This window comes from Ursus americanus, chromosome 30 (genome assembly GCF_024610735.1).
Source record: "Ursus americanus isolate L20-20 chromosome 30, mUrsAme1.1.p, whole genome shotgun sequence".
Taxonomy (NCBI): Eukaryota; Metazoa; Chordata; class Mammalia; order Carnivora; family Ursidae; genus Ursus; species Ursus americanus.
This window is the reverse complement of record NC_142156.1, coordinates 4,161,674-4,183,930: the sequence shown is the minus strand read 5'-3', so window position 1 is coordinate 4,183,930 and position 22,257 is coordinate 4,161,674. Positions and strand designations below refer to the sequence as shown.

The window sequence follows — 22,257 nt, the reverse complement described above, 5'->3', positions numbered from 1 at the left end:
CTCCCACCTGGCTTCTTTCATTTATTCTTTCATCCTGATAAAAGTAGTCTGCTTTACAGATTCATCAAATAGTTATTCTTTTCCTATAGATTCTGAAGTTCACTTCTATTGTTTTGTTTTATAATTCAATTTTTTTATGGTGGTAAATGTACATGTCATAAATTTGGCCTCTTAAGCATTTTAAAATGTGCATTTGTTTGTATTGAACCCTTTTTCTCAATGAACATGTTCCTCCCCCTCCTCATTCTTCCTCCTCAGGACAGCAACATTTCCTAAAAGGACAGCCTTGACACTGATAGTTACAGTCACACCTGGAGTATTTGAGAATAGAGGGCAATCTAGACAAGGAGACACATACCAAAGATCAGAGCCAGATAGTAGGTTGGGTGTCAAGGTCTTCTGGAGGGCAAGAGCCAGGCATTGCTTCACTTTCTGGGTATTCAGAGACAAAGAAGAAAAAACTTGGATAAGAGGTGGGCACCAAGGAGTCAGGCCTCAGCTTTGGAGACTCCGGACCAGGGCAAGGTAATTGCATAATATGGAGCACTACCAGCGACAAGAAAGAAGAGATGCTGCTAATACATGCTTTCTGCAAAAAGCTGGATCTGCTCTTCGAGTAGGGGTGGGCCTGATGTGGAAAAAAGAAGCAGATGGCACTTTGACCCTGTTTTGAGAGAAAGGTGAGAACAAGGGAGTTTCTGTCAGGTTCTATTCACCTTCTTTAGGCTTTCTATTAGGAAAAAAATTAGTAACTTGGAGTAGGTATATAAAACTCCCAAATGAAACTGTTTACCAATACCACCTCCTCTGTCAACACACACACACACACACACACACACACACACACACACACACACGTGCAGCTAGGAGACCTTTTGGGCTTTGGATGTTGTGTTCAATATCTTTTACTGGGATCTGATGATCTGATAAATCCAGAGTATGCTGTTATTATTCTGGTAAATATTTTAATACTACCTTTCAGAAACTGACTTTAAAAAAAGATTAAGCCTCTTATTTAGGAACATATCTTTTGATGTTTCTGTCTTTACCAAATCCTGGTTTGTATTAGAACTTCTATTTCAGGGGATATTATCAAGAACGTTATTGAAAACCAGGCTTAGATACATCTGGAATTTTTCAAACTGTCTCACCCATTTAAGAGTGGTTTTTAGATATAAATTTGAAATGAAGTCCATACCTACTTTCAAGCTAAAATCTACTTTTGTAGTTTTTGTATTTCTGTTTGGATGAATTTGTTACCTTTTTTTTTGTTTAATTAATTAATTTTTGTATCTCTAGAAATCCTTAGACACTGCTTTCTTATTCATTTAAATGTGTTTTATTATTATTTTGAATTGTGTTCTAAGTTTTTTGAGATGAAATGTTGAAACAGATTTTTATATAAAATTAAGACAAAAATATTTACCACAAACATCCTTAATACCAAGAAAATCCAAATAAGTTGACTAAGATATTAGAAAAAATGAGTTCAATAAAATAACATTTCACTTAGCATTCCACCTAAGTTAAAAAATTTAGTGGAAAAAAAAGAGGCACATTTATCAGAGCAAAATTATTTAAGAATAATAATGTAAGTAAGAACTATGCGTGATTTTCTGTAACAAAAACAGTGAAAATATCAACAAATTTTTCCTAAAATTTGACACGATTAATTTGAAATTTATGTGGAAGAATGACTAGGTTAGAATATCAAAGATTATTTTGATTATTTTGAAAAAATACAGCTAATAAAAGGGGATTAATTTTACAATATAATAAGGCATACTTTTCAAAAAGCAATAATGAAAACAGTATGATACTATTTGATTTGGTTATTATTAACAATTTAAAACTCATCTACATAAGACTAACTATAAGAAGCTAGAAATTTCTATAGACTGTATGCATTTTGGATTTTCAGAGACGCAGATTGAATTATTTGTTATTAAGATATGACTGTGCTTCAGGAAGCAGGGGTTTTTTTGTTTTGTTTTGTTTTTAGGTTTCTTTTAAAGTTGGAACCGATCTTGATATTTAGAATAGTCCCTGTGTTTTAGGATTGGAATTTTAAAATTTTATCTTTGAAATGGTGGTGCTAAAATTGGTGAAGATTATAAGAAACAATGTTTCCATCTGCTTTTTTTGTGGGGCTGAGGAAAGGTTTGTGCAAAGGTTTATTGTAAGTGTTTGTAGTCATGGATGAGAAATGTTAGGCTACTATATGTTGTTAAAAAGATAAAGATTAGTTCCACCTTTATTTGGTCTTCTTAGCTTTGTTCTGTTTCAGTGGTTCTAATGTGTCTAAACAAGACACCATATACAGCCATGGTGTTCTTGGTAGAATGCTGTGAAATAGTGACATCTTTTATTATATCTTTCAAATGCATATAATGATAATTAGAAAATGATTCTGTGGTGTGTACTCATAATAAATTTATATCATCAGCACTTGTCCGTGAAAAAGTAGCCCGTTCAACTAGGAATGTTGATTTGTTTTTTCAAGTTTTCATGCTAATGTTTGTTTGCTAATTGTTTATTTTTGTCATCTGGTGCTAGAAGACAAAAGGTAGCTCATGCCAAAGACTTAAAAAATTTGTGACAGAAAAGTTTTAAGTACAGAGAATTATATATTAATTTCTTCACAAATTGGAGAAAGCTGACTGCATTTTTTAAATAACAGTTTAATTGCAATATAATTCACCTACCATAAAATCCACCCTTTTAAAAGTGTACAATTCAGCGATTTTTTTTCATATATTCACAAAATTGTGCGGCCATTACCCAATTCCAGAATATTTTCATCTTGCCTAAAAGAAACCCTGTACCCATTAGCAGCCACTCCTCATTCCCCCCACCCCTCAGACCCTAGCAGTCACTAATCTACTTTCTGTCTCTATAGATTTTCCTGCTCTGGACATTTCACATAAATGTAATCATACAATCAAATGTAATCATACAAATGTGGTCACTCTCATTTTTAGCAGCAGAACATCTGAATCCAAAAACATCAGCAATCTTACCAAAGCATATTTGAGCAAAACTTGAGCTTTATTGCTAGACTGGATTCCACATCTCAGGAAGTGGGGTGACTCACGAAAGTGTGCATTTGGTGGTGAATTCATCAGCCTAATGAAGGGAACATTTCAAGGAGATGCTCTTTTGTTTAGAATTATTAGTGTTACAAGAGGGAGGAATGCTTGGGAGAAATGTGAATAAGACAACCCTTTAAGGTATTAACAAAGAAAATAGTTAAAAATATTTGTACATTTTAGCTAATCCTTACTCCTATTTTGGTAGTTTTTGCTCTTCAATTTTTGCCATTTGCAATATAGAACAAACCCCAGCTGCTCGCATGGGGAGTTACCTTTTGCATCGTGTTCTATATGCAGCCGACTGTTAGTGATTGTGCTCAGTGGTGTAAAGGATAAGTTTTTGTAGAGACTGGATCTTCTGAATTCCTTACCATGCAGGTCAGTTAGTAACTGTCTTACGTTCAGAAAAACAGAAAATTCTTTAGGACCTTAATTCCTGTTGCTTAATTTGGTAATCGGAGTGTCCACCGTCTGACCCGTTCATGTAATTTTGAAATAAGAAGAAAAAGCCCTTCCATGTTTTTATATGGGTGGCCAGATAGACAGCACTTTTAAAAATTAGCATATGAATGTTTTGACTATCTTACTTAAGACAGCCTGTCAGTTTGGCAGCTCCGAGCCTGTTATTTCTGTGTCTTCTCTTTTTTCATTTTCATGTTTTGACAAATGAGATTGTACTTTTGACAAGTGATTTGTACTTCATCTAAGGATTTCAAAGTGTTTTTAATTTATTTATTAAACTATCTAAAGATCATTTTATCCATCCATTTTTGGGTAATGTGAGATTTTCCCTCATACAAATGAAAATAGAAAGTGATAGTACTGGAATTCCTTCAATAAAAAAACATTGGACAAAAATGATTTTTCAGAATAATTATTTTCAGAAGCTTGTATTTCTTTTAATGGAACATCTTTAGACTTAGGCCAGGTGTAGTGCTGACGTAAGGGAAATGGCCCCTTTTTGAGTCTGAAATCCTTTCAGAACTGAGGGGTTTTACAAGTATCCCTTGATGAATAAATTCCGTGCTGAAAATTTTACTGCAAAGGAAATTCTACATGTTTTATCTTACCATGTAACTGACATTAAATTGACTCATTCATTCAACAGTCATTTAATGAGGACCTAACATGTTCTGGGAACTCTTCTAAGTATTGGACTTTTATAGTGGTGAACAATACAGACAATACAACCACTCCATATAGACCTTATAATCTGTTGGGTGACACACAGATCAAATGAATAAATAATACAATTTCAAATTATAATATGTGGGTTGAAGAAAATAAAGTAATACACTATGTAGTAAATGTGGGGAGGGGAATTAATTTTGGTGAGGAGATCTCGTTGAGGGCTTGCTAGTTGAAAAAAAAAAATTGAATCTTGAGAAGGAAATACCTATTCTGGAGGAAGAGAATACCAGGCAGATACAACTGCAACCACCAAGGTCATGAAAGAAGCATAAGAAGGCAGGTCTGGCTGCAGCACCATGAAGGGAAAGTATGGTGAGAGATGAGGGTGGAAGGTAGAAGCCAGATCATGTGGGGCCTTTTCTTGGCCATGGTAAAGGCTTTGTATTTTATTCTTTGTGCAAAGAGGGTCCTTAAGTGTTCTTTATTTTAATTTAATTAAATTAATTAATTAATTTTAAGTAGGCTCCACACCCAGCGTGGAGCCCAGTGCCTTGGCTTGAACTCACTTATGACTCTGAGACCAAGATCTGAGTGGGATGTTTAACCGACTGGTTTTTTGTTTTTCCTTCATGAAAGGTGCCCGTTTTTTTTTGGTCGTTGTTTTGTTTTTTTTTAAGATATAAATTTAAGTAATCTCTGCACCTTTAAAGTGGGGCTGGAATTTACAGCCCCAAGATCAAGAGTCGCATGCTCTGTGGACTGAGCCAACCACCCACCCACCCCCTTAAGTGGGTTTTAAACAGAGGAAATGCATAGGGGCGCCTGGGTAGTGCAGTCGTTAAGCGTCTGCCTTCGGCTCAGGGCGTGATCCCGGCGTTCCGGGATCGAGTCGCACATCGGGCTTCTCCGCTGGGAGCCTGCTTCTTCCTCTCCCACTCCCCTGCTATGTTCCCTCTCTCGCTGGCTGTCTCTCTGTCACATAAATAAATAAAATCTTAAAAAAAAAAACAAAACCAGAGGAAATGCATAATCTGATTTACACTGTAAAAAGATAATTCTAGGGGTGCCTGGTTGGCTCACTTGGGTAGGCACCTGTCTTTGGCTCAGGTCATGATCCCAGGGTCCTGGGATCCAGCCCTATGTGGGACTCCCCGCTAAGCAGGAGTCTGCTTCTCCCTCTGCCCCTCCTCCTGCTTGTGCACGCTCTCTCAAATAAATAAATAAAATCTTAAAAAATATATCATTCTGGCTATACGGAGAGACTGAATCACAGGAAGCAGAGTGGAAGCTATTGTAATAGTTTAGGTGATATTAATGGCATAAAGAAGAAGATGTAGAGGTGATGAGAAGTGGCAGAATTTGGATTAGAATTTGTAGGTAGAAAGTTGAGGACTTGCTAGTTAGATGTTGAGGGCAAGGCAAGGAGAGGAATCAAGGTAACTGTATAAAGTTTTTAGACTGAGCTCCTGGGTGAATAGAGATGCCATTAATTGAGATAAAATACAAAGAAGGACCAGAGTCTTGGGGAAAATCCAGAGTTTTTTTGGGCTATGTAAGTCTGAGATGTCTGTTGGACTTCTTAGTGGAGATGTTGAGTTGGCAGTCATTTCTACAAGTCTGGAGCCCAATAGAGAGGTAGGTATTTGAGGCATAAATATGGGTACCATCAATTAAGACATGGTATTTAGAGGCTTAGTAGTGGCTGACATCTCTGAGGGAGTGATTATAGGTAGGGAGACAAGATGGCAGAAGACTGGGCCTTAGAGCATTCCACCTTATATACATGTCGGTTCATGCAAGAAAAATTTGTGTTTCAGTATAAACAAAATCAAATGTCTCTGTGTGAGTCAGCCAGGGTTCTTAGTTGCAAGTAACAGAAAACAATTGCAACTGTTAAAATCATGAGGTACCTGTATCTCAGCCGTATTGGTGCCACAGTAGCCCTGGGTGCCAGAGCTGAAACCACCATTGCTGGCTAGATGATGGAGGCCATGATGAGCTCTGGCGGCACTGATGACCATAGTAACTGGATGTTGCTGTGGCTACTGCCAGAGTAAATTCTCTCTGTCACTATTTGTGTCATTGGCTTTATATTCAAAGTTCTGGCAAAGAATTGAGCTTAGGTATGTGTCTTCATCCTAGCTGTTGGGTGGTGGGATAAAGTAATCATCTGACCTTTTTGGTTTCTGTCATGAAAGATATTTCCTACGTTCCTCAAGACTTAGCTAATGGAGGGGTGCCCGGGTGGCTGAGTCAGTTAAGCGGCCGACCCTTGATTTCGGCTCTGGTCATGATCTCGGCTTTGGTCATGATCTCAGGGTCCTGGGATCGAGCCCTACGTCAGGCACCCCATGTCAGGCTCCCGGCTCAGTGGGGAGTCTGCTTCAGGATTCTTTCTCTCCCTCTGCTCCTCTCCCCACTCTCTCTCTTTCTCTCTCTGAAATACATAAATTAAAAAAAAAATGGGGAAATTCCCCTCAAACAGGGTGGTAATACAGATATTGGGCAGTTCAACAAGCACCATAAAGAAGTGTCAGTTTTGTGATTGTAATTTATTTGGTTGCTTATAAATTCATAAGTGTAAATTTAAACAAGTCATTAAAGGGCCTCCAAATGGACTTCAAGAATAATATTTCTATTGACTTTCTTTTCTCATAGCCTATTTCCTGTCCTAGGATTGAAAAGAGATTCATTTTCCCTATTTTTTTTTTTAACCATAGCCAGAGAAATATAGCCTCTTTTGGTTAAAACAAGTAAATAAGCCCCAATTTCAAGCATCTTTTTAAAAGAAAAGCTTATGTACGAAAACACACACACACACAATTACTACACTTGTACCTCAGGATTTCTTTAGGAAGATTAATAAATCCGAAGGTGCATATTCTGGCCCACATATCTGACCACTTAATTTACTTCAGAGAAATTCTGTAAACTTTAGCTGAAGATAACATATGCTAAAATTTCTCCCAGATTGATGAATTATATAATGGCAAAATTACACATGCTCTGTGGCTATGTAGCCCCAAATAGTATAGTTCATTCATCATATTTATATGAGAAAATTTGTAACACTGTCATAGTATTCTTATCATAGAAGATTAATTGCTTGCTAAAGAGATAACAGAGCATTTCCAGGTTAGCACCCGTGTCCTGTCATAAGTATCACTGGAAAATGAATGCTGGGCTTTTTCATTAGTGCTAGATTTTGTTGTGTTCCTTCAAAGAGTATTGAACTTTGTTCTGGCAGATAGTTAAATTACTTGTAGATTAAATATGCTTCTTTCAAGGTTTGTTTTTAAGCTTTGTTAAGGTGAATTTTAGAGTATACAGTTGACCCTTGAGCAGGACAAGGTTGGGGTGTCGACTCCTCCCTCTGTACAGTCGAAAATCCACATATAACTTTTGACTCTCAAAAAACCTATCTACTAATAGCCTCATTGACCAGAAGCAATACTGATAACATAAACAGTTGATTAATGCATATTTTGTATGTTATATGTATTATTATTATTATTTTAAAAGATTTTATTTATTTACTTGACAGAGAGAGAGCACAAGCAGGCAGAGTGGCAGGCAGTGGGAGAGGGAGAAGCAGACTCTCCGCTGAGCAGGGAGCCCGATGTGGGGCTCCATCCCAGAACCCTGGAATCATGACCTGAGCCGAAGGCAGATGCTTAATAGACTGAGTCACCCAGGCGCCCCTGTTATATGTATTATATACTGTATTCTTTTAGTTAAGCTAGAGGAAAGGAAATGTTGTTAAGAAAATCACAAGAGAAAGTAAGTTTACAGCACTATACTGTATTTATTTAAAAAAAAAATCTGTAAGTGAACCTGTGCAGTTCAAATCTGTATAGATCAAGGGTCAACTATACTTCAGGCTAGTTTACACCTTCTGTAAAGACATGACTTTTCTGATGTTCCCTCCACTCTGGCTGGTTGGAACTTAAATCTTGCAGGCCTGGTGAGCTCTGGCAGTTGGTCAGCTTATGGCTTCCCTTTGCCTCACCTTGTGGAGTTTCACCCTCCACTGGGCAACTTTGTGCTCAGGCACAACTCAGGGAGACCCCTGTGAGGCTCAAGTACACCTTGTCGGTGTAGCCCCATTAGAGATCAGCTTCTCCATTTTGCTTCCCTGAATGTTCCAGCTATTTTGTCCTCAGATTCTGATCTCCTCGGCTCAGCAACCCATTGTGTTCTGTTTGGCATCCCCTTCCTGCTCTGTGGTCCAGAAAGTGCCTCTGGGCAGAAAGCCAGGGTGATCTGATCATAGGGCTCACCTCATTTGTTTCCCTTCTCTCGAGGTTCATAGTACTGTGCTGCCTGCTGTATGAAATGGTACGGAAACAGTATTTTTCCTATATTTTATCCAATATTCTACTTATGTCAGGGGAGTAAACCTGGTCCTACTTGCTCTGTCATGAACAGAAGTAGAAGGCCCATTAGAAAAATGAGCGTACCCTTGAAACACGTGAGCATCAGTTCCTGGCAGTTTGTTGGCGTTAAAGTAAAACCAGGACAAAATCCATGGTATGATGAATAAAGAAAAAAAAAGTCAGGGGCGCCTGGGTGGCACAGCGGTTAAGCGTTTGCCTTTGGCTCAGGGCGTGATCCCGGCATTCTGGGATCGAGCCCCACATCAGGGTCTTCCGCTATGAGCCTGCTTCTTCCTCTCCCACTCCCCCTGCTTGTGTTCCCTCTCTCGCTGGCTGTCTCTATCTCTGTCGAATAAATAAATAAAATCTTTAAAAAAAAAAAAGAAAAAAAAAGTCAGGTTAGCACAGTAAAACAACAGCAACACTAAATGTATAGCATTATGCATGGGATGTATTGTATGTGTATAATTATATATATTAAATATATATAATTTAATCCTCACAACAACCTGTTTAGGTAGGGGCCATTATCATCTCCATTTTATGGAGTTGGAGGTTAAGGTACAGAAAAAGAGGAATCTAGGTCATATAGCTAGTATATGGTGGGTCTAAGATTTGAATCAGGCAGTATTGGCCACGTAAACGTTCCTGCCTCAGATCTCCCACCCATCTCCACTGGGCAGTGAATTGTGTTGTATTTAGTAGTATAGCATGGCTCCAGATTCAATTCTGTATTCTCTCTCTATCATTTAGCTCCAAACTCTATCCCTGAGGGGATCTTTTTTTTTTTTCCACTGAAAGCTTTTTAATATCATCATTATGTGAATGAGCCCAAATCTATAGCCATAGCTACAGATGCAGATCCTTAATTCCAGACCATACCTCTACCTACCTACTCCACATTCCTGTGTATCTCTGATCACTACCTTAGACTTTGTCTCAAACTGAATTTAGTATCTACTTGTTCTTTCTGTGATCCATATCTCAGTGAGTGGGGTGTCTCTTTTCTTAAAAAGATGATGAAACATTTTGAGATCCTACTCTTTCTGTCCCTTTCATGTAACAGGTTCTTAGAATCTGGTTTACTTATGAAATGTCTCGTAAGAAGGCCCTTTTTCTGTTTCTGCTGCCCTAATTCAAGGCCTCTTCCTCTCTTATTGAGCTATTGCAACAGAAATTATTTGGCCTTTCTGTCTTTATTGTTCTCCCATTCTTTCTATCGCTCACGGTACTTCCAGAGTTAGCATAAAAATCTAATGGATTTGCCAGTACCTTAAGTTAAACCCTGTACTGCTCATCATTATGTTCTAAGTCAGAAGTTAAGAACAAGGCTTTAGAATCTGAGTTAAATTTCCTTTTGACCACTTTCTAACCATGATATGGTTACTTCACCCTTAGGCTTAATTTCCTCTTCTGTAAAATGGGCATGATAATAGTTCCTCCTCACGAAGGTGTTAGGAAGAATCAACGAAATATATAAAATACTTCGCACATACTCAATAAATGATAGTTATTATTGTAAAGATAATATCATTTACAGCCTTCTAACCTGAACTCCATTGCACCTTGCCCTGCATTATAGGTTTCAGATCTATTGGGTGACATACTAATGTGGCCCACATTTTCATACTTCCGTGTTTTGGCTCATGCTCTGTTTCTTCAATCTGAAATACTCCTTCCCAAACCCCTTCTCTGCTTGTTGAAAGAATACTGTGCCACCTCTCCTGTAAAACCTTTCTCATTTACCACAGTCAGAATTAATTGCTCATTAGGGCTTCCACAGTCTTAATGAGAGAATATACCATTAGTTAATCCATTCTTTCTAGCACTTAGCTTACACTAAGAGCTTGGGCTCTGAAGAGTCAGACAAATAGCAAGATTGGTAAGTGTTAGTTAGTTGCTATTGTTATTGTTATTTTTATTAGTTGTCTACCTGTCTTCTCCTTCAGCCTCCACCAGACTGCTATCTCCTCAAGGGCAAAAATCACATGTTGCCTTTTTGTCTCCTTCCACGCTGTCTAGTACAGTCCCTTGTATATGAGTTCGTGAGTCAGTGTGTGTTGGGTTTAAAGGGTTGGGCTTTTTTTCTCTGACACTGCCCGATAGTGGAAAGAAGTGAGGTGGGTAAGGTTAAGGGGGATCCTTTCTGGATGTTATGGAACAGTTTCCCTCCTGAGGAATAGGACCATGGTCCTGCATCAGCTTGGCTGTTTTGGCAGAATTCTTACTGTAACAAGTTATTTTAGTTTTCTTTCTTTAGCAAAGCAAGGCCTTTATATTCTGAAAACCAATTGTGTGAAATATCACTAATGAGGCAAAAATTTTTTTTATCTCAAATATAATTCTTTTGTCCCTTTACTTTCCTAACACCTCTTTAGATACTTGATACTTGAAAATAATTTGGTCTTTAGGAAAATTAATATATTTTCCAAATGCTGTTTCACATTGAGTTGAATATTCTACTTATAAACACAATAAATGTAAATAAGTATGAGGCTAGCTTTTTCAGGCATTTACCCTGTGATCAAAGACAGACATATCATTCCTAAGGAAATCTTAAGAAAATTTGCAACAATGAAAAAAGGTATGTTTTTTTCATTCATTTCCTCTTTCTTGCTTTTGTTCGGATTTGAATAGGCAAGTAGTTATTGAGGAAAATACCATTTTAATAAACTGTTTTACAATATCTGCTTTTAGAGAAGTGATTTGTGAAGTGCTATGTTAAAAAATAAAGCCGTTGTAAAAAATGCCTTTTAGTAGCTGTAGATCTGAGAAGCTGTGTTCTTGCTTTTTGATACTGGATCTTTGAAACAATAAGCTAAGTTATGACATTTTGAACTATGTTAGCTTGGTAATTTTATATAAATAATTACTAATGGAGAAAGTATATTGGTATAATAGTAATTCTAAAAATATTTCAGATATAATTACCGATTCAATTTGGATTAAGCAACATAAAAACATAAAATAAATATGGTGATTTAAGATATTGGTATTTAAAGGCTTCTAGGTAATGGCCCTCTATTGAGTGGTACCTATTGAATGAAACCTGAAATACCAGACAGCAGGGGAAGAAATGCCATGTAAATACATGATCCAAAGTAAATACACCTAAATGATTGAAAATGAGTTTAAAAACTTGGATCACTTTGAAGTTTTAGATTGAGTCTGTCTTTCCATAGAAACATAAATATAGAGGCATCTGTGTGGTTCAGTTGGTTGGGTGTCTGCCTTCAGCTCAGGTCATGATCTCAGGGTCCTGGGGAGTCTGCTTCTCCCTCTGCCTCTGCCTCTGCCTGGCCCCCACTTGAGCACTCCCACCCTCTCAAGTAAATGAATAAAATCTTAAAAAAAAAAAAAAAGGAAACAAAAAATAAACAAGTATATTTTCTCTGTCGTCTTTCCTGATATAGCCCACTGTTCTCAGACTCCCTCTCCCCCAGTTTAAAGAATTTTGTCTTTTATTAAGTCCAACAGGGTCTGAATAAGGGAGATTACTCTTCAGTCCACAGACCGTGCATGGTAGTATGCATATGGATTCACAGATGCCTTCAGAAAACCACCCCCCAGATTAGTAACCGTGTAGGTCCCTTAATTTACATATGGGAAAGTGAGGCCTGAGTGGCTTAAGTCAGCAGTCACAAGTTATGGCATGCAGATGGAATTTAGACCTACAGGCATGTTTTGTTTGGCCTGTTAGGATGCTTTAAAATTTTCAAGCAAACAGTTAAAAATCAGGAAATTTTTAGCTTCTCATGAAAATTTAAGAGTTTCTGGCACTGTTAGACTGATATTCCTGCATGACATCAATTGAGAGAAGTTATGTCTCAGCTACCTCTTTTACATTACTCATGTAACAGTACTCACAATTCCCTTTTGTCTTATCTTTGACTGTGTTTCACTTACTCGTGTCACTTGCCTTGTCCTTTTGAAAATTTTTGTTACATCAGTAAATCAGAGGCAGAGTAGAAAATAGAAACTTTTCTCTTGACCCCTAAGCAATTGTAGATTTCCACTTCCATCACTCAGGCATTGATTTATAAGCCTTGAGTTCCAGTCCTTTCATTGCCATTGAACTGCTGTGTGGCATTGAACAAGTTACTTAACCCCTTGGAAGTTTAGTTTTGGTATCTGTCAAATGGTCATAGTAAGCATTTTAATAGTTTACATAGTTTAAAAATGAGGGTTTATATAAAAAACAGCCTTATAATACTAATATTATAGGGTTAATATTTTGTTACATATTAGATTGCTTAAAAATGCTGCTTCACCCCAAAAATTAAAAACACTAATTCAAAGGGATACATGTGCCCCTGTGTTTATATAGCAGTGTTATTTACAATAGCCAAAATGCTTATGCTTATGGAAGCAGTCCAAGTATCAATGACTAGATGAATGGATAAAGATGTGGTATCTATCTATCTATCTATCTATCTATCTATCTATCTATCTATCTATCTATCTCATGGATAAATTCTTTTTTATCAGCCATAAAAAAGAATGAAATCTTGCCATTTGCAGTGACACGGATGGTGCTAGAGAGTATAATGCTAAGTGAAATAAGTCAGAGAAAGACAAATACCGTATGATTTCACTCATATGTGGAATTTAGGAAACAAAGCAAATGAGCAAAGGAAAAAAAGAAGAGAGAGATAAGCTAAGAAATGGACTTTCAACTATAGAGAAGAAACTGCTGGTTACCAGAGGGGATGTAGGTGGGGGGATGGGTGAAATTCGTGATGGGGATTAAGGAGGCACTCGTGATGAGCACCAGGTGATGTATGGAAGTGCTGAATCACTATATTGTTCACCTGACATTCGTATAACACTGTAGGTTGACTATATTGGAATTAAAATAAAAAAAAACGGAACTAGATGACTGGGGAATTAATAGTGATGTCCAGTAGACAATTTAAATATATGTATTAAAAATGTAAAAGCAAAAAATGCCTGCTTCAGTTATGCCCTTTGCCTACTATGAACAGCTTCAGTGCCCTGCATACTATAGGATATAGTCCAAATTTCTCTGCCTTACAATGTTCCCTACCATTTGGTCCCAACATACCTTGCCAAAGTACCGTTTACTTTCTGTGGAATGGACTGGGCTTTGACTCACTTACCATTCATCCCTCACCCCTACCCCACCCCACCCCATTCATTCTTTTTTCCCAGAGTATTGAGCACTTCTGCTATGCCAGGCATGATTTGGGGCACAGGGGATTACAAAGCTGAACAGACAAGGTCTCTGCCTTTAACATTCTCACATTGAAACTTTATATTTTAGAGAGGTCAATATGTGTATCTTGAATACGTCTTACATACGCTTGTCTCTTTTGTTCACACTGTTCTCCCTTTTTCTTTCATTATTTCATTCAACAATATTCAATGACTGCTTATTGTGTCAGGTATTTTTTCACGGGGTGTTGGTATTATAACAGAGCACAGTCCCTGCTCCCTTGGAATTTATGTTCTTGTGAGATGAATAAGACATTAAGTAAACAAACAAAATATATGTCATAAGGGCTATGAAGTAAAATGTAGCAGAGTAAGGAAGATAGAACATAACAGTGTGTGGGTCATCGTGCTATTATTCTAGAAGGAATGGTGAGAGACAGCCTTTCCAATATGATATGTGAATAAAGTCCTAAAGGAACTGAGGGAGAGAGCCAAGAGCCTCTTGGCTCTCTGGAGGAAGAGTGATTCAGATAGGGAGTGCATCAAATAAATGTATGTTTGATGTATTCAAGGGACAGTGGGGTGGCCAGTAGGGTAGGAGCTGAGAAAGGGAGCAGGAGAGGGGTCCGAGGGGAGTTCTGAAAGGTGGAAGGGTCCAGATCCTGAAGGTCATTACCGTGGTAAGTACCTTGGCTTTTGACTCTAGAATGAGTTGTATCTCCTCTGAATTTTTACTTCCCATTCCTTTGTGAAACCTTGACCATCCATCGGTGTTTACAATGATTTCTCCTTCTAACTCCTGGAACACCTACTGACTGTGTAACTCCTTTGTTGCTTAACTGACTAAAGCAATGCCTGATTGTCTTTTTATAAGTGTTCTGTTTTGTCCTAGCTTCTTTGTAATTTCCTGTAGCATAGGGACTTCGTCTCACATCCTTCTATCCTAAATGTTACTTTGTACCTAGCTGGTATTTAATATATGTTTAGTGAGGCCCTGGCCTCAGATGTCAGCAGTAGGAATTTGAAAGTGATGTCTAAGAAAGAAGCAATAGGACTTGGTGATAGAGGAATTCCTTAACCTAAGGAATGATGTGAAGGTTTTGTTATCCTGGAAGAATGACAGAGCTATGGACAGATAAAGGAAAAATTGGGAAGAGAAGCTGATTTTGTTGTAGATTGCTGAATTTGGTTTGCAATTTACTGAACTTTCCATGCTAGTAGGATTTCCAGGTTAAGCTGTGTGGAATGATTTGGATATGTCAGAACATATACAGAGTATTGGTGTTATTTGCTGGTATTATTTGACTGCTGTATCTGATTTCAAGAGCAGGGACAGCCTCTTGCTCATATTTCTAGTGCCTGGAACAAAGGCTGGCAAATAATAGACACTTCATAGTTTTACTGAAATGAGAGGTAGCTGTAATGCACGTCATCAAAGGGTCATAGGCTCTGGAGCTGCGTTATTGTGGGTCTGAATACCAGCCCCACCACCTTCCATGTGTTGTGGTCTTGGTTGAGCACCTGACCGCTCTGAATCTCAGCGTCCTCATCTGGCACATGGAACAGTAAGACCTTCCTTGCAGGGCTTGAGATAATGAATGTAGGCATCCGTCCTGGCAGAGAGTAGTGGTTTAAGAAATAATGCCTATTCATTCAGCTATAATTGTTAATATTATTACCATAAAAAAGATAATGCTTTCACCATTGAATTTCAGACTCTTAGGCTTGGAAAAGATCTCAAAAGTAATCTGTTTCAGGTAACTGTTTTAGGTATTTTAGTAACATTTGTAATCAGATAGAGTTAGTGTTTAATCTGCATATAATGACCCACATCAGCCAATCCTGCCAATGCATCTAGAACTTGGAGAGTAGTAAGTTAAACATTGTTGGAACTTGGACTCATAGTACATCAGTTACTATTATTATATACATTAGTATTCTAGTAGCTTACACCACCCATTATATTCCCATCTATCAAAATAGCCTCGTGGTGGGATAGGAGTTGATAGACATATTGGATGACAGATAATAGTGGAATTACATAGTATCTTGTGTTTGGAGATGTATCTCCTTAAATAAGAATCATTTAAGAAGAGGAATGAAACAATCTCCATAACAATAGTTTATAGTAATAAAATTAGTGCTAGATTTAGAGAAGCAGAGTCTATTCTTGATTAATTTTTTAAAAAATCAAAATCTTTTAAGATATCTGAAATCTTTTTTCTTCAAATCACACACTGAGATTTTGTAGCCTTTGGTCTGGAGTCCCTTTTCAATTCCTTTTTTCTCTTGATGTAACTCACAAATTCAAATACATCTTTTGAAATGGTTTCCTGATTTTGTAGGTGTCTCTTGGCTCTGATTCCTTAGGAGCTGTTAGGTGCCTCTCAAAGTGTATGCTTACTTTTTGCTTTGGAGCAGATGTCGTGGCACTAAGACCCAGAAACCGTTTGCTCTGTGTGGCTGGAGCTGGGCAGGCGGTGCTCACACTGAAGGGAAGGAAGTCATTAGTGCAGACTGAGCTGTGGAGTTGGGTTCTTGCAGGATTTCCTTCCAGCCTTTCCCCACTAAGGTTCTTGGGAATTAAAAAAAAAAAAAAAAATCTAAACACACAAACCAAGTTTTCCTATTTACAGTGTTCAAGGAAGGTAGGCATTTCGGGAAGGGCAGATCCTTTCCCCAAGTTAGCCAAGAAGGAAGGAAAAAAAAAACAGCGTAAAGAAGCTCTGATTACAGATCTTTGGAATTTTCTTTGCTAAATTTTACAAACGAGAAATACACCCAGAATTTTGGGAATTGCTCCAGGCTGCGCGTGAGGGTTTGATTGCTTGTCTAATCTTTTTTTGAGAAGAGGAGAATTCGCCAAAAGGGGTTTGGATGGCAGGAGCCCGGCTCGGTGTCTGCATCAGCTCTCGTCCTGAGTCTCTTCTCTGAGGGAGGGTCTCTGCAGCCGGCTTGGAGACCCCCTGCCGCAGGCTCCTTTCGCAGGCGCTGGCTGCGCGGGGGGGAAAATGCCCCGCTCTCGCAGGAGTACGCTGGTTGCTGCTGGGACTTCCTAGCCCGGTGGGAAGTGTGTTCGTGGTGTGGGGATACTTTTCATTGAACTGAAGGCGAAAAGACTGGACTCTCCTGGGCTTTTTCCCTTTGCAGTGAATATGGGAAAGAATTAGGGGGTGGGAGGGAGGCAGCATGACTTGCAGTCGCGGCTGCCCTGCATCTGCCCCCAGCCCCCAGCCAGCATCTTGATGTTCCACGTATCGGCTGTACAAATATGATGAAATGGCAGCCCCGGAAGAAGGTAAGTGTCCTGGAGTGGGGACGGGGCCCTGATGCCCGACTCAGGGAAGGGTGACCAGGGGCTGTTGCCCTCAGGTCCCTCCATCCCTTCCATAGTTTGCTGGGCTGGCCGGACAGGCAGCTCTGTCCCTTTAGGGACTTGGCGCCAGTCCCTCAGGGACGAGTTACCAAGTCAAGTCTGCGTCCACTGCCCTCTTAAGTTTTTCCTTCTTCGTATGCCTGGACTCTCAGGGGTGACAGCTCAGAAACACCCTTTTGCTTTAGAAGCTCCGTGAAGCCAGCGACACGATTAGCTTTGCAGGACGCAGCCAAGAGCTGCCAGAGTCCAAGGGCTCGGTGGCGCCCTGTCTCTGGGGTGCCATTTGGGGCTGCCCTCCCGACACATTCCAGTGTCCCTGCAGGTGGGTGTTGTAGCACCTACTTCCCCAAGGGGTTAATAGGGTTGCGAGCCGCTGGCAGCTGCTTCCCAAGGGCCCCACTGGGGGGCGAGCATCCCCAGCACAACCGCCCAGCAGCTGGTTCCCGGGCAGCCGGGCCGCGGGGCCTCCTGCCCCAGCGCCTGGGGCCGGGCCGGGCCTTCTGCCTGCGGGGCTCCCGGGCCGCCGCGTGGGCCGGCGCGAGTGCGCACGCCGGCCATTGTGCACGGGTGTGTGTCTGTGCGTGTCAGCGTGCACGGGCGTGTGTGCATCGATCGTGGGGAAGAGGGGGAGGGGGCAGTTTGCTTTTTGCGAGATTATTTCCTAATATGGCTCCTTTGTTGAGAACTCAAGAAAAAAAAATCCAGTGGTTCTATCAAAATAAATTGCTATTGGTCCCAGAAATAACGTTTCTAAATGTGGAACTGGTCCCTACCCCAGGACGCTCAGGGAGAAAGACAGCTTTCTTTAAGTTGTTGGCAGCTGAAGGTTTGGCTAGGGCTCCCTTTTGCTAACTTGTCTGACTGGCGCTGTTAGGTGAACGCAGTGGTTCACTGCATAGCAGGACTCTCCCCACCCCCCCCCCCATACCTCATTTGGCCATGGTTTTTATTGACATTCTTCTGAAGGAAAACACAGCGAACTGGCTGTGCTGTGCCCCTCCCCAGCCTTGACCTGTCTCTGTTAGCAGCTGCCTGGTGTTCTACTTGAACTAGCTAAGCTGACTCTTTCTTTGTGGCATGATGTGTGATACCGTGTTTTACATCAGAGTTGAAATAGAAATCGTGTGAAATGATTCTCAGATATTGTGCATTTGTTATATTGCTAGAGAATCTAACAACCCTTGTATAGTATAGCCTGGTAAATTGAAAGGTTTTCTTTGATAACTAATTAATACAGTTTTGATCTCTGACACTAAGTCATTTGTTACCTCATCCTGAAGTCAGAATCTCTTTTCTATTAGTTCTCATCATAGAGCTTCTTTCAGTGAGAGTGGTTTCATTTACTTTAGTTAAGAGATACATGTATCTTCCCCCTCCAATCCCCAACAAAAATTAGAGTCAGGTTGAGGAAAACCATAAAGAAACCATATAATTAAGCAATTTAAATAGATACTGTGTATTCCTAAAGTACTCCCCCCTTCCATCTGTATTTGTAAATTGCGTATTTGTGAGTACTTTTAAGATGTCTGTGAACTATACATTCATAAATGTCTGTTTTTTCTATTTTACCCAATATGCAGTAACTCATGTGGTTATGTCTGTGGAAACCCCTCTGGGTACTGGTATTGCTTGAACCACGGAAGTATTATTCTTGGCAGTCAGGTGGATTTCTGGACTCTGGAAGATTCTGTTTCAAGTGTTAGGATTCACTCTGCAGTATTTACTCACTCTGTGATGCTTAAATTGCTATACCAGAAGGTTGTGTTTATTCACTGTATTCATAATCCCAAACCATCATGGTATAAAGATCCACATATAATTCTACAGAGTTCGTAGAAGATTAAAAAATAAGCTGAGCCATCAAATACTGTGTGATTATTTGATGGTGGCCTGAGAACAAGTCTTGCTTCTTCTCCATTGGAAATGGAAGCTTCCTTGGGTGATACTCAGTGTTGAAAACCGGTAGGGCACCAGTAAGTCTTTACAAAGATTAGGTGTATTTTCTTATTCTTTGAAGAATACTCTCGTGATCAGATCATTGCCATGGTTTCTGGCTGGGTCTGCTAACACATTTGTAGTGGAACAGTCACATGCCATGTGTTTTGCCAAACTGTTTCATAAAAATCATTTACACTACAGATGAAAAGTGATACTGCATTGATATGATTTTAACAAAGCCAGGAAGACCGTCTATAGAATGCTGGCTGCCCCAAACACCTTAGTCTATAGCTGGGCTTTATGACTAGGATTGGTCGGTAACTTGCTATCATAGGGTCCTGTTAGCCACCAGGGCTGGCTTTTATAAAACCTGGGCTAACTGTAGAGAATGACCATAGGTTCTAGGTTTCTTTGTTTCTGAGCATGCAGCTGGGGTGTGTGATGGATGGGGAGCTTCTTAGTTCTCTTTGCTTACTTGCTGAGTTAAACTAAATACTAAGATCAAGATATGTCCTCTGAAGTATTCAGTTAGTCTCCTAACTTTTCTCAAAGAAACCACCACAACATAATTAATCATGTTCCACCCTCAGAATTAGTGAGGAGCTTAGGACCCAGTCTTCCAAAGCCTCCCACCAAGAGCCCTATAATTACCCTAAAAGGTAAGGCTCTGTGCAATTGTGATTGCATCATGGTAAGAATGGCATTTAATATGCAAATAGCACTACCATTTTTTTTAAAGATTTTATTTATTTATTCGACAGAGATAGAGACAGCCAGCGAGAGAGGGAACACAAGCAGGGGGAGTGGGAGAGGAAGAAGCAGGCTCACAATGGAGGAGCCTGATGTGGGGCTCGATCCCACAACGCCGGGATCACGCCCTGAGCCGAAGGCAGACGCTTAACTGCTGTGCCACCCAGGCGCCCCAGCACTACCATTTTTAAAGCACCTGTGCTATGCCAGTAGGCATCTCTACTTGCTCTATATGCATCATTTAATTCTTATCCAGTGAGGTGGTAGGTGTTATAAGTTGCGTTATAAAGATAAGGAAACAGGTTTAGAGAGGTGAAGTGACTTACCCAGGGTCACACAGCATGGCAGGGTCAGAGCTAGGATCGGATTAGCCCTTGTTTACTTTTTTTTTTTTCCAAGATTTTATTTATTTATTTGACAGAGAGAGAGACATCCAGCGAGAGAGGGAACACAAGCAGGGGGAGTGGGAGATGAAGAAGCAGGCTCTCAACGGAGGAGCCTGATATGGGGCTCGATCCTAGGACTCCAGGATCAGGCCCTGAGCCGAAGGCAGACGCTTAACGACTGAGCCACCCAGGCGCCCCTAGCTGTTGTTTACTTCAAGATGTGTGTTTTTCACCACTGTACTTGGGAATTTAATCTAAGAAAGATAAAGCCTGACTGCTGAGGTGATCTCAGTATGTAAGAAGGTTTGCCATAGCTTTGTTCCCGCTTTTCTGGGTACCAGTAGCAAGATGTTGTTCTTTTCCCCTCTCCTTTTTCTTGAAGAAACACGATCATTTTATCTATCTCTAAATCCTTGGAGCATTTAGAATCTATGCTTTTTTAGGCTGATTGTCTTTTAAGTAGATAGCAGCCTTTTTAAAAAATCTCCTTTTGTATGTATACAGTCTGTCAATTACACTTCAGGCTCCTTGAGTTCAGGAACCATATCTCATACCACTTTTTTTGGTGCCAAGGATAATATAGTTGCTCATAACTTTTTTGAGAGAGAGAGAGAGAGGGAATTTTAAGCAGGCTCCACACCCAGCACGGAGCCCTAGGTGGGGCTCGATCTCATAACCCTGAGATCATGAGCTGAGCCGAAATCAAGAGTTGGACGTCCAACCGACTGAGCTATCCGGGCAACCCTTTCAATAAGTATTTGATGTAAAAGTAAATAAGAACTATTACTTTGTAAAACATGTATTTTTAGACTTTGTTATTCTAAGAGGTAGTTGGAAGTTTAAATGTAAAAAGATTCAAAATATTTCAATTGACTCAAAGATATTAGACTGTAGTGGATTATTAAAGAGCACCAGAATATATTGGCACTGAATTCTGGTCTTTTGTAGAGAATATTAGGAAGGGGACAGCCATACTTTCCACAGGATATCTATGGCAGTCATTGTTAAGACACACTACCAGAATCCATGGACCAGACCTCTGATTCAGTGTCATGATCCTTTTATTAATGTAACCTTATTGGCCTGGCAAAATATACTTTCCCCTGTTTACACATGAAGAGGCTATCATGTAGAACATTATTTTTATCTTGTCCTTGCAGAAATGATAGTAATTAAAATGCTCATCTCATAGAAACATGTTTGTTTACAATTCTGAAGTGATTTCTGCTCTTTAAAATCCAAGGATTAGTATCAGATAACACTGTGTAAATAAGACTGCAGTCAAAACCTGCAGGAGAGCTGCTGCTGATTGGATTTTTTCATTGCTTATCTGATGTTATTTTACTGTTCACACATAATAAAAGATCATTAATAGGAATATGTCACATAAACTACATTAATTATGTCATTTGAGAATCATATGATGTATTTATCTTGTTACACTTGTCACATTAATATAATGTGAATCTGGCTTCTTAAATGACTTCTCTGATGGAGCTTCATTTAAACAACTTGTTTGGAAGCTCACTTGTAAGGATTCCATCCTGTAAATTTGTGTCTTGGAATAGCTTATTACTTTTACAGAAGAGTGTATTTCAAATCCCCATACTTTCTCTATTGTAAATATTTTGTTTCTGAATTAGAAAGCTAAGTCTCAAATTTTAACTTTATCAAATTACGTACTTACCTGCCTGAATGCTATGCTGTGCTAGTTATTATGATACTATTAATTTTGGACCACAGCTTCTATAATAGTATAAAATTAGACTTAAAAAATAATCAGACATTGTGGACAAAAGTAATTATAAAGAGAAGTCTCACAAATTTCACAATAAAAGTCTTTCTGCAGATCTGTTCCTGTATACCATTCCCAGATGAGTGCAACCTAGACCCAGGTTTTGGTTCTGGCACTTCCCATGACTTGTGTCCTTGGGCATGTCATTTAATCTTTCACATCTGACTCTCCACTGTTATAGGTTAGCACCTCATTATCACTTGCTGGATCTATTGCAAATGGCATCCTAATGATTTTT

The 22,257-nt window shown here is 39.4% G+C and overlaps 1 protein-coding gene across 1 annotated transcript in view; it reads left to right on the top strand.

Moving 5' to 3' along the window:
* The first annotated feature begins 850 nt into the window (after positions 1 to 850).
* The window catches only part of TTC28 (tetratricopeptide repeat domain 28), a 416,616-nt gene continuing 395,209 nt past the window's right edge, over positions 851 to 22,257 (top strand). Inside the window, 1 exon segment of the mRNA XM_045791231.2 lies at positions 851 to 17,072. Coding sequence (XP_045647187.2) covers positions 17,046 to 17,072 — 27 coding nt within the window. The 5' untranslated portion in view covers positions 851 to 17,045.